General features: G+C 42.5%; 1 protein-coding gene across 3 annotated transcripts in view; it reads left to right on the top strand.

Annotated features, from left to right (window-relative positions):
* The window catches only part of LOC148014880 (uncharacterized), a 284657-nt gene that overhangs the window by 146709 nt on the left and 124502 nt on the right, over positions 1-13446 (top strand). For all 3 annotated transcript variants that reach the window (XR_015688327.1, XM_087665264.1, XM_087665263.1), the window contains exons 12-16: positions 2042-2150; positions 2248-2421; positions 2502-2609; positions 5945-6033; positions 6136-6268. Coding sequence is in view for 2 of the 3 variants with exons in the window: in XM_087665264.1 (XP_087521390.1) it covers positions 2042-2150; positions 2248-2421; positions 2502-2609; positions 5945-6033; positions 6136-6268 (613 nt within the window). In the remaining variant the exon portion in view is untranslated. The remainder of the gene's footprint in view (positions 1-2041; positions 2151-2247; positions 2422-2501; positions 2610-5944; positions 6034-6135; positions 6269-13446) is intronic.

Below are 13446 nucleotides of genomic sequence, written 5' to 3'. Positions count from 1 at the left end.
GCTCATGCTCAACAGACTAGCTAGAGCTGATGTAGAGTCACAGATATATCAAGTGTACAAGCCTCTTAGGGCAGTCTAGGGGGGATGGGAGAAAGCAGCCAAGGAGGAGGGGTGTATCGCCATCTGGGGTTGCCTGACTACATTGCGAAAAACAAGCCCTGGCCGCCCCACGTGCGCATGAAATGAAAACGGAGCTCCTGGCGAGCTCGAGACTTGCCCTGCACCTGGTCTCATCGGCCGTTGAGGGAGTGGATGATGGAGGTCCAAAGCTTTGCTAAAGTCGCATGTACTGAAAGTCTTTCTTTGCCAAAAATCTCCCGACACTGCATCTTCCAAATATGCCATCCAATAAGACTCCCTATGATCTCCCATACCTCAAAGTGGTCTACCGTGGGCTCCAATACTTGGCGGATGGGTAGAAACCGACCATTGCGCACGACCTTGCCTCAATAATGAATATCGTGTCCAGCATCCGAGCCTCATAGAGAAGGTAACGACCCTGGCTGACTGCTTGCCAGCAGAAAGCTCCCCATGAGATACATCCAAGGCTGGGTGCTATACGGTGGAGGATGCGGTATGTTGCTCTCCACACGAGCTCCGCCGCTCACACGACCAAAGGCTACCGTGTGCAGTGTTTACAACCACCCTCCTTTTGCATCTAGGCTAACCAACTTCCAACCGCCAGGCCTTCATGTGCCACCAGCCATAAGAAATATGATACCCTCCTCAACCTCCAGCTATCCCATAGGCGGCGCCAGAAGGTCCGTCGGAAAGCCTCTGTGATGTTGTGCTCCGCCCAGTACCTGCTATGCAATGACGCCCAATCCATGTCCTCCTGCATCAGTATGTGTCTGCCAATCCTGGCTATGTACTCCAGGAACCTCGGTGGCTTCTTGGCGATCGCAGTGGCTGGCCATAGACACTCTCCCGGATCCCACAAATCCAGAGGCGCCACTCCCTGAGCTCCTCCCGGAAGACATAGGGATCCAACCGCCATGTCTTGCCCTAAAGGTCAACCACCGGAATCCTCGTCCATGAAAGGAAAGCTATCCCCTCATCTTGCTGCCCTCTGTCAAGGGCCAGACAGCCCCCCTCCTGCACAGTAAAGAATGTCCCATGTGGTGCGCCGCCCACTCTACCCGCCACCTGTAGGGGGGTACCTGCTGGTGAAAACCTAGCGGCCCTGCAAACCTAATTAATCCTTATATTTTCCTATTTTTCTTTGAGTTAGGTCCTCTATTCGTCGGTAGTCTCCCAAAAGGTTTGTAATTTTTTATTTTTTATTAATTATATTCTAAATTTCAGGCCAGTGAATTTACTGCATGATATTTGGCTTGATCTTAGGAGCATGAAGACAGCCTGTGGAGAGACAACAACAATCTGTTTTAAAGTTTTCCATCTTATGAGGCATTGATCTTTCACAATGTTTGAAGGATTCTTTATATAATCCTTTTTTATTTATATGTGAAAGTATGGTTTGTTTTTGACTCTTGAGAGTGAGGGGTTTTGCAATGAAAGGTTGATTGCATGTGGATGATAGGGTTTTCAAGAGATTTACTCCAATTTCATTTTTTCTAAGCAGTAGAGCATGATTCTGATGCCAGACTTCTTGCAGACCATATGGAAAAGGGCACTTCATAGATGGGAGTTGATTACTAGGAGTATGTGATGTATTGATGCCATTGATTTGTAGGACATTTCTATTGTGGACACACTACCAGGATTTGGGCTAAGATTATTTCACACTCCATAGTAGATGGAAGAGATTGTATGGTTACTTTGAGCACATGAGAAGGAGAGATGCCTTTCTTTGCACTTGGGATTTTGGCATGTTCATCCATTGAAAGTCACAAGTGGTTTCACCTTACAGCCTGCCAGACCAGGTTTTTACACAGACTTTGTGTAAAAGTTCTTATGCTTTGATATATCATTGTAGTCTTGTGTAGGGTATTTTTTATTGTTGCCATGGTTTTTTCTGAGGAGTTTATTAATAGAAATTTCTCTCGTCTTGAAAAACAAATTAATAATTTCTTTCTTTTAGGACACTGAACTTCATTGCAACGTGTGGTCTAGAGAGGCATATAAATATTTGGAACCCATTCACAGCAAAGATAATGGGTACTTTAAGTGGGCACCAAGCTCCTGTAGTGGTTTGCACTTTGCCTTTCTTTTTCTACATGAATAAATCCTCACTATTGATATTTATCATCTCTATTGCCACTTTAATTTCTGTTTATTTAAACACAGGATGTTGTCGTAAATGATCAAAACAATCAAGTTATTAGTGTGGCATCAGATAGTGTAATCAAGATCTGGGATATGAGAAACAACAAGTGCATGCAAACCATATTAGAGAAGCCTAATCAAAAGTCACTTGATCCACCGGTTGTTTGCAGGCTTCTATATGATCATAATAAGAATGTAAGAACACCCGTTTTTACATTTGAAACTCATGAAGAATCATTTTTCAGAAACAGATAATTGTTAATGCTAAGCAACAGGTTCTTCTAGCTGGAGGTTCTTCACTCGAAGCTTGGAAGCAAAAAGGATCAAGTGAAGCCAAAGTCAAAAGGACATGTTCTGTCCTTTACAGTAATATTTTTCACCAGGTTTTAGATGATGTACCTTTCACACTCCGAGTTCCTTTTTTTCAATAGGTTGCTTAGATTTAATGTGAACTATATGTGGTAGACACTTCTATTATCAAGGATAGTATGACACTAAGCCATTCGCTTTGGATGCATTACAAGAATACATGAGGGTCCCAAAGTCTCTCAAAATATTCATTCTCTTAAGGAACATTGGCAGAAGGCTATTTGGATGGGTATAGAAGCATTCTTCATGTAATGTACTCACCCCTATCTAAGCTAGGGGAGGTTATGTTTGATATGTACTTGGATGCCTTTCCTGAGCAGCACTGTTTGAACCCCATGGGATTCATGCACTTAACTAGTCAAGAGGCTTCCAAGTCTACCTCATTGCAAAACATCACGCCCTGAACCCACTAGAACTGACCTGAGGGACCCTATACTTCTGTGGCCAGCGAGCATTTAGACCGTCATTATGACAATCTGCCAACCACTTTCCACACCCGTCATCTTTAGTTGTTTGATAACGGTCCTACCATGGTGTGAGGACACACAATATAGGTTCTTTAATTAGCACATTGCACAAGGTTTGGTGAACATTTATTAGGCATGAACATAAAGACAGTTGAAAACAATCTTTTTCAAACAATTACTTGAAGAAAACATATACAGCTTGTATAGCTTATTTAATCCAAAACTGATGTCCTACATTGGATATCATAAACCCTTCCTGGGTTCCACCCTTACCCTAATCCAACATCAGGGTCTATCTGCTGCCCATACAAGATATTTGCCAAGGATTTGTTCTCCATCTAGCACGATGAAAGCCCCTCTAGCTCCATGCTGCCATAGGAGGGAAACTTCCTCCAGCAGTCAATCTCATTGTCGTAGGTGACAGTCCCCACACTCTAGGCAATTATAATTTCAGCTCCAGTGATAGAGCCAAAGCTGGTGAGCACCTTAAGGAGGCACAATGCTTGAATATTCTTGATTGATCCACATTCACAAAATCCACAATGGCTCTTTCCAATTGCAGCAAAAATCAGCTATAGCTATTAGCGAGGCACAAACGTTTCTGTCCAAGCATTGAATCCACTTCAAGCTTCCACTTATATAATCTCAAATATTTTCAAGTTGATACCACTGGATAATCTCTATCTTGATGTGAAAATGCATCTGTGCAAGCATTAGGTGCTGATCATTAAATTATCCTTATCATAAACATCATGAGTCCTTCTATTCATAGAGGACTCCTATTTCAGAGTCTCATATTTCAGTGTCACAGATCAGTGAGACAGAGATATCCATTAGTCGCCTTTCTTTTTCTATTTGTAGCAGAAATCATTCTTTTCTTTTTGAGAGACTAATCTACTGGCTTAAGTTCAAGGGGCTCCTTGATGTGGAGTCTACATATGCCACATTATTTTATGTAGAGAGGGTGAGGGAAAATTCAGGCCTTCGTTGCAACCGTGCTTCCATATAGATCATCTGGTGCTTTAATCGGTTTGCACAAGTGTTATGGATTTTGTGTATATGACATTTGACAGCTGGATTCATAGACCTCATGAGGACTCTAGCTAAAGTAGAGCAACATTGGTTAAGCTCATTGTCAGGGGTCTTCTTCCATCTAAGGAGCCTTCGAAGAAACTTTTGATACTGAGGCTACAGTCTACTATGCTGCTCTTCGAGGACCCTGGGAGCCTAGCATTCATTGGTTTTTTCAGGAGAATTAAAGACCTAGGGAGGATCTATGAGGTTAAACTTGCAGTTGCTATCATAAGATCCTGGAGATTTGTTTCAGCTGGCCTTCATTAGTTACCACCAACCACAGTTTAAGAGAAGAGGAGGCAGCCTCTTCCATTCAATCAAGACCTGAGACCAGAACCTAGCCACTCTCTTTGACAGAGGACTTACCTTTGTTGGAGGAAATTCTCCATGAAGGTTGCTTTCTCTTTGCGAGATTGATTTTCTTTTCAGAAGCTACCATGGGAGATCGAGAAGTAGAGACTACACGGTCTTAAATATTGAGATAGATGGTGGTCAACAATCTCTGAATTTAATTAGAGTAGGTAGATTACTTGCCTTATTTTTGAGTTTAAATAGGTATCATCCCCTTAGAAATGAATATTTTATTCTTTATCCAGTAACTAGAAAGACAATGGAGCAGTGGGGGGTTTTCTAGAGCAGGTTTGGACACATTTGGAGTTACAATAGCAGCATAGATCTTACCATTAATCTAGAGCTATCCAATGCTGTGAAGGGGAGGCACTTGATATTTGGTTACCTCAGTTTACAGACATATTTGGTAACTCCTCAAAGATCATATTGATCAGTTTTTGGCAAGCAGGTGTGACAATCATAAAAAGGGACTTGCAGGTCAGGGATTCAATCTCTGTGTTTGATTGCTCCAGAGGTGACATCCTTCTTGGGGTCATTGTGACTAGCAGTGACAGGATTCTACTTTCACAATGGAGGATGGCAACCTTCAAAATGATGACTTGGATTAGGCACAGGTCACGGGCTACTCCAGACATAGGATCAGAGTAGCAGCATTCTACAAGAGGAGATGGTTTTGGAGCGACCCATTCCTTGATAGGCCATGCAATGCCACTTTCTTTGGCTACATCACTTGGCTAGGGAGGAAGATACAAATGACCAGTATCACAGTAGAGCCAACAACCATTCCGCACCAGCATAGACAGGGTGTCACATATCCATTCTTCAGACTTTTGAAGGAAGTTGGTTGATAGCTTTAGGCTTAGGAGAAGCATGTGCAAGATGTGGTGAGTTAGAGGAGACTCAGAGGTGAGGCATTGTCTATGATTTATGCCAATAGGTGTGGATGAGAGTCCTCAAGATGGACTTTCACAGCACCACAAGACTGTGGTTGCAAATTGGGGGGTAGTAGTATGGGTGACAGACAAAGGCCCTCCAACATGCAGAAATGATGATTTTCAGGGTAGCAGCTCCTTTCCCATCATTGGCCAGCATTTGAGGAGGACTCCCACTCCAGATTTCTCACATGCACCACTATGGAGACTATTTCTAGAATTTGGATAGTGATCATCCACACTCTCCGTGGGAGATGGGTGAGAAAGTATGGAGGTTCTTAAGAGGATCAGGAGAGTACTCAGTTGCTCTTTTACTAGACTTTCTTTGTACTTTGTATTGTTAGCTTGGGGGAATTTTCTTAGAGTTTTCATTAAGACTACTGCAGTCAAAGCAATCTCTTAATGAAACGTTTCAATACTACTTTGGAGTATTTTGAGATAGTACTAAAAATTTTAACTTGGTTGAGAGAAAAATAAACTAATGCATAACCCTTGTTATCCAGTCATTTTTTCTTATTTGTGCAGGTTGTAGTTGGCGAGGAAGTTGATTCAATTGTTACTGTATGGAATATTGAGAATGGAACAAAAACATTTTCCTTTTCTGATGCAAGAAAGTAAGTTGAAAAAGTATAATTTAAAGATGATATTTTTAAATGCATCTAAAATCTAAAATTTTAGACCCATAATAGTGCTAAATTTTACCATTATTATCATAGAAAGACAAAGATGTCAGCTATGTCTTTTGACTCCTCTGGGAGGAGATTGCTGGTTGGTGGACAAGATGGTCGTGTGAGCATGTGGAATTTCAACAATGGGCAATGCCTGAAGGAGTTTAGGGGGTTTGGACAGGTTTATATCTTGCTTATATTTGAGTTTATCCAACTTTCAGTAGTGTTTTAAGTCTTTGAATATCACTTATGAGAGAACTAAGGCAACATCATCTCTATCTATAAGTTTGACTATATGTTAGGAATAGAGAGAAGAGTGCAAATATGAAGATTTTTAGGGAAACCACTCCTTTCTTATCATTGGTCAGCATCTGAGCAGGATTCTTACTCTAGATGTCACGAGGATGTGAAATTTTGAGATGTTGTAATCTTGTTGATAACATTTGATTAAGTTATTAATCAAATGTGCAAGGTTGTTTAGCACATGTGATGCACATGGCAGTTATTTCATGGTAATAGGCCAAGGACCCCGAGGATGCAGTGGGTGTCAAAGGCAAAAGTTGGGATAAGTTATGCTAATTGGGCTTTGGGGGTAAGTTGGTGTTAGTTTTGACCCTAGGACAATTATTTGGCCAATAAGTGTTAGTGGTGGTGACACTAGGGACTAGCATTAATTCATTAATCAATGTCAGTCTAAGGGTCAATAGAGGTTGCGGACCACTCCAGGTTGCAAATGGCATAGCCAATTAGTTATGGATGGACACATTTACTTTTGGGCACAGCCAGAAGGGCTGAAGTTAAAATTTAAGAATTATTTAATTCTGAAAGTTAATTTAATGGCTGGATAATGCTTAAAAATGGGTTTAGAAAGTTGCCACTTGGCAAAAATGCCCATCCAATTTGAGAAAACGTTTTTTGGAGCTGGGTCTCAGCCATTTAGTTAGTTTTCAGCTGGTGGGAGTGAGAGGGAAGGCTCCTCATCATTTTCTAAGCATAGAAATAGCAATTGATGGTGGCATGCAATGGCCATCTAAAACCTACTAGGACAGGCGACAGTAGAGAGACATCTTCTGGGGGACTGGTGACATTGCTTATCAGGCATCAACACTTTGGAGATGCTTGGCAGTAGGTGATTGCATTAAATGCATGCTGGGGCAGGTAGCAAGCAATAGGTAGATATTAGGGTTTTCTCACGAAGAAAATCAGATTTCTTTCTCATTTTGGCCTTTTCTCATCTTCTCCAGTCCATTCTTAGGAGATCTTAGCTTATATAAGCCATTTGGAGCAAATCTCTACCAAATTTGGTGGACAGTAGAGGGAATTCTGTTGTAAAACCTAAATTTCTGTAGAAATTAGGGTTTACCAGCCACCTTAGGACCGGTGCCATCTATAGAAGGCATTGTCTACTAAAATCGGCACATGCAATTTGTGTTATTGTCATGGATTTTTGATGCCCAGCCATCCATTGTAAATTTGGGGCAGCATTTGGCTAGTTGGGGTCCAATTAGAGTAAGTTTTGGGTGAAAATCAAGGGGTGAATTGCCTAATTTGTTTGCTGATTATTGGAACAGCAAAGGGCTTTTGGATTAGCTAAGGAGATTGTGGAATCTTAGCTTATAATCAATCCATTGGCAATTGAAGTTAAAGAAATATTGATGAGGAATGGTTGTGTGACTATTATTGCTTAGTGCATTTGGACTGAGATGTAGCCATGCTATGCTCCTCCAGGATTTCTCCACTGCACAGACTCTATGAGGATTTTGAGAGAGATCTGAGAAAAGTGTGCAGATATGAGGATTTTTAGGGGACCCACTTCTTTCTCATCATTGCTCGGCATCTGAGCAGAATCTCCACTCCAGACTACTTGCAGGTATAGTGGACTCAAGTACAGTGCCACAAATGGGAGCTGGTTGCTTAGTGCATTTGGACTGAGATGTAGCCATGCTATGCACCTCCAGGATGTCTCCACTGCACAGACTCTATGACGATTTTGAGAGAGATTGGAGAAAAGTGTGCAGATATGAGGATTTTTAGGGGACCCACTTCTTTCTCATCATTGCTCAGAATCTGAGCAGGATCTCCACTCCAGACTACTTGCAGGTATAGTGGACTCAAGTACAGTGCCACAAATGGGAGCTGGTAACTAGTATTATTGTCTGCTACATTTGGACTGTGAGATGTAGCCATGGTATACACACCATTAAGACGTCTCCATTGTACATACTCTTGAGAATTTGGAGATAGCCATGGGAGATGGAAGAAGCTGTAGGGTGGTTTTGAGATGATAAGGAGGAGAGATGCCTTCTTGCAGACTCAGGATTCTGGTTCTTTACAGGGATCTTTGTATTTTGTATTTTATTTTCATGGGGATCTTCTCCAAGATGTTATTAATATAATTTTTTTCTCTGGCTGTGTGGAAGGACATGAGTAACCCACAGTTCACGAGAATGGCATCAGCAAAACAGTGTTAGAATTTACCAATTCTATGGGCAGTGCCCACTGTAATTTGTGTGGTGTGGACACTCATTAAAGTGTCAAAATATAGTGTCTCTAGGACTTTAAGAGTAGTGACACTAGAGTCTAGAGTTAGATTAACTCTAGTAGAGTTAGGGATAGATCTAACTTATTGAAGACCTCAAAAGGCATTAGGATTTCAGCTGTTTCATACCTCACTTGCAAGTTTGGGTAACAGCTCCTCAGTTGATCCAAGGGAAAAGAAACTAATTGAGCTAGCTAGTTCTGTGGTTTTTATTCTTGGAGTTTCCAAGTTCTCTGCTTTTTAAGATTTTCTGTTTTGACAAACCAAGATCATCTAGCTATATCACAGAAAAGAGATTTGTGAAACCAACCACATGTTCACTTGGTATGCAGCCACTGAGGCCGCTGTACAAGGATTATCCCTTATGTGAGAACATTTCTCAGGTTTTATGCAAAGAGCTAGAAGGGAAGTAAGTAGCTCCAATTTCAAGAAAAATAACTAAATACATTAATCACGTCAATCCTCAGTCTCAGAGAGGATTGTCAGTGTTTGATAGACTAAATTTTGAGCATGTCATACCCAGTGGTTTGGGTGTTCAGGTTCTGTGGGGTGGTGGGCTGTAGGCTTTATTGGCTTAATAGCTGTCTCAGAGAGGAGACAAGGAGTCTTCTGAAGTCCTATACGATTGAGGGGCTGAGCTGCAGCTCAGCATAGTTGAGGAAGTTCTAAGAGAAGGCCATTAAGAGTCCATAGCTTGAGAAGCATATGGAGGCTTCTGCTACAGAGGTCAGGTGAAGATTTGAGTATTGTTTGATTCTAAAGCTTAATGAAGTGGCTTCTAATCACTACAGGGATTGTTTGGAGTTTCTGGAGTAGGCCAGGCTTTGTTTTGGGGACCTACCAGTAGAATTGTCACCCTTCATTACTATGTCAGTCTTGACACTAGAAAGGAGCTCTTGAAATCCCTGGAAGTCCTTTTTTGATGGAAGTGAATAGGCAAGGAGGGTCTTAGTAAGAAATGTATTGGAAGATCCTTCAGCCAGACTGCACCATGGTTACCAGCCTTGCGTAAAAATATTCAAGGGAAGGCAGTCAGTGAGAGACCTCTTGCTACTCAAATGCTAAGTGCTCCAAACCCTTTGCCCACTTCTTGTGGAAGCTCTTGCCAGCTGCAGCTGCCCTTCTGCCTTGAACCCATGTTCCCACATCCTATTGGTGCTTTGCCCCACCTTCTGCTCTTCTCTGGTGCTCCTTGACAGCCTGGTCTCTCAATTCTCCATCCCTTCCTCCCTCCTTTAAGTTCTTTCTCAAAGTACTCCCTCTCACCCCATTCTTGTCCTTTTCTCTTTCCTTGTAGTTCTTGCTTTGTCAGTTATGATGTTGTCTGCTCCTTCCTCTCTCTCTCTCTCTCTCTCTCTCTCTCTCATTTGTTGCTAACCGAGTGTGCAAGATCACTTCAGAACAAATACATTTTCAAATGATTCTGCAATTTATAATTGCTATAGTGGCATTAGTTGAAAGAGAGTGAGAGGCTGAGAGTCTATTCAGGTGAAAGTATAGCAATGGTGCATGGTTAACGTTGATACTAAGAGTGAGAATATAGGGCCAAGCCCCAATAGCTTCACAATGTTTTTACAATAGGAATGGCCTATCCTTTCTTGATGGGACTTTCTAAGGCAATGGATGAGTGGTTGAGGCCTAATTGGTTACACCTTTTTTTGGCTAACTTTCAATAGTATGCTCAAGACTGCACATAGTGGTTTGACAACATATCGTTGGCTAGGCTTTGGCTAAGTTTCAATAGCGTGATTAAGATTTGGAGTGATGAAGGAAACTTAGAGATGCTGACAAAAGAACTTGTTTGGTTTAGGGGGAGACAAGAGCCTAGATAGGGTGAAGATGGCTTGGGATGTCATCATACAACCTAGATCTAGAGGAGGCTTATAACCAGACAACTAGAGCAAAGGATTATTGGTGAAGCTCATTGTCATGGATCTTCTTCCAAGAAAAGACTCTGTGGAAGGCCATGGCAGCCCAGCATTCACTAGATCTTTCAATTGAAGACCGTCTCATCTATCAATATTTGCGATGAGAGTCAAGCCACACTATGAGATGGAGAACTTATCTATCTTGCGGGGGTTTCTCTATGCAAGTTACTACTTGAGTTGGACATCGGTTTTCATTTTAGGAGCTACTAGAGGAGATTCAGAGGCAGAGACTATAGGGCCTTAAGGGTGCCAGAGCTATGGTATGACAAAGTGAGTACCTCCTAAGTGGAGGATGGGTACAATCACTTCTCAAACGATCAGTCTCTTCTCTAGAGGAAACATCCATCCTAGGATCATTGCAACTATTAGAGATATAATATTCACGTGACTGTAGAGGAGAATGGTCACATTCAGCAATAGGACTTGGACCAGGTAGAGTTCACAAGTTATTCTAGACAAAGGAGCAGAGTGGTGACACATTGTGAGAAGAGGTGGTATATTGACCCAAACCCAACCACTTGATTGTTGGAATGAGACACTAGGCTTAGACAAACTATTTTACTTTATATCTAGCCATTAATGAGTGCCCAAATCGATGCTAAAATGGGTTATTATAGCCTAAATGGAGCCTCCATGGCTCAAGCACTTGCTTGAATTTGATCCAAATCTTAGCGATGAGAATAGTACCCCTATCAATGTGCAAGCAGTAAATATCAATGAAGAAGAAACTTTTAATCCTCAACTTTTGTGACAAAGTGTCATTTGTTGAACTCCTCACTCTAAGTATGAGCTTCCAGGAACATCGAACAATGCTCTAATACTAGTTGGGAAGCAATGGTGGGATGCGATGTAGAAGTTTGGATTGCAAAAAGGTTTAGACAAATAATAATACAAGAGAGTTATGTGGGTACAAAATAAATGGTACTTTTTTGTTTTTTTAAGTGGGTGTGGAGGGATCCATTCTTTGATAGGCCATGTGATGTGGCCATCTTTGGCTATAGTATAAGGTTTGGGAGTAGGATTCAAATGAGCAGGAGAAGAACACAACTAACAGCCACTTCCCATTAGCATAGTTAAGGTATCCCGTATGTTTCTTGTCAAACTGTTGGAGGAGCTTAGATGACAAGTTTATGCCTAGGAAGATATCCCTCTTACTATGGCTATTAGTCACAGAAGCTTAGTAGTCCTAGGTGCCAGAATGTATGGAGGAGAGCCCTCCATATCATCTTTCATGACATTGCAGAGACCATGGTTATGACCGGGGGGGTCGTAGCTTGGGTCACACACAGTGGCCCAACATATAATTGGGAGGACTTTCAAAGGTGCCACTCCTCTTCCAAATTAGTGAGCGTTTGAGCAAGACCCTCACTCAATTTTACGGCCAAGCATAGTGGACCTAGGGACATCGTCATGGATGGGAGTGGCTTGCTATTATTATTACTTGGTACATTTGAACTGCGTAGACCTTGAGGATGTCTCCCCTTTAAAGGAGTTGGAGAGAGATCATCCACACTGTTCATGAGAGATGGGAGAGGATGCAATGTAGTTGTGATAAGATGAAGAGGAGAGATGCCTTCTTACGGACTTGGGTCTCCGATTTCTTCTTTCATACAGCCCCTCAAACAGTGTGGTATTATAGACCACCAAGCTGGTTGTTTACACAACCATTGATGTATGATGTACATGTCTACTCTTTTAAGGGTTCTTTGTATCCTTAGGGGGATCTTCTCCGAGGTATTACTAATAGAAATTTCTTTTCTTTGGAAACAGAGAAAGTGTACATTTGAACATAGAAACTTCTTTTTTGTGTGGAAAAAATGGCCACTCCTTGTACATAGAGGTTTTGGCTGCCGCCTATGGGATAGCTAGAGGCCGAGGAGGGTGTCGTACTTCTTATGGTTGGTGGCACATGGAGGTTTGGTGGTGGGAAGTTGGCTTGCCCAGATGCAGGAGGGAGGCTGTAAGCGTTGCACACAGCAGCCTATGAAAACCCCAAAGCACTGCTTTTGGTTATGTGAGGAGGGGCAACTCGCGTGGAGAGGAGCATGCCGCATCCTTCGCCGTATAGCACCCAACCTTGGGTGTATCTCATGGGGAGCTTTCTGTCGGGAAGCAGTCAGCCAGGGCTGTCACCTTTTGTACGAGGCCGAAATGCAGGACACGATATTCATTATCGAGGCAGGGTCGTGCGTAATGGTCGGTTTGGAGTCTCTACCCATCTGCCAGGTATTGGAGCCCACAACAGACCACTTGGAGGTATGAGAGATGATAGGGAGTCTTACTGGATGGCATATCTGGAAGCCGCGGTGTCAGGAGGCTTTCTGCGGAGAGAGACTTTCAGCACATGCGACCTTAGCAGAGCTCTGGACCTCCATCATCCACTCCCTCCGTGGCCGATGGGATCAGGTGCAGGGCTCGTCCAGGACTCGTTAGGAGCTCCAAGGTCACTTCATGTGCACTTGGGGCAGCCAGGGTTTGTTCTTCGTGATGCAGGCAGGCAGCCCCAGTTGGCGATATAACACCCCCCCCACCCACCCACACCCCCCCCCCCCCCCCCCCCCCCCCCCAATGCCTTCTTGACCCCTTCCCCCTGAGACCGCCTTGAGAGGCTTGTATACATGATGTATTGGTGACTTTGCATCAGCTCCAGCTAGTCTGTTGAGCATGAGCATGAGCACTCTGTTGTAATCAGTGTTTTTGAGTAATATAATTAGCCACATTTTACTTGCAAAAAAAAAAAAGACGTTTTGGCAATACACTTGACATTTCTATCTCTTCTTTGAGTTTTCTTATTCTCACCATCTTGTACTGCATGTTGCTCTCTTATACTTCTCTATCTCCAGTTCATTCTTCTTAATTGACTCTCTGAACCAGACTTTTCTCACTTCACTA

The sequence above is a fragment of the Lygodium microphyllum genome, chromosome 24 (genome assembly GCF_053477565.2).
Source record: "Lygodium microphyllum isolate KBCC chromosome 24, Lygodium_microphyllum_v1.1.10, whole genome shotgun sequence".
Lineage (NCBI taxonomy): Eukaryota > Viridiplantae > Streptophyta > Polypodiopsida > Schizaeales > Lygodiaceae > Lygodium > Lygodium microphyllum.
This window is presented reverse-complemented; position numbering and strand designations above follow the sequence as displayed.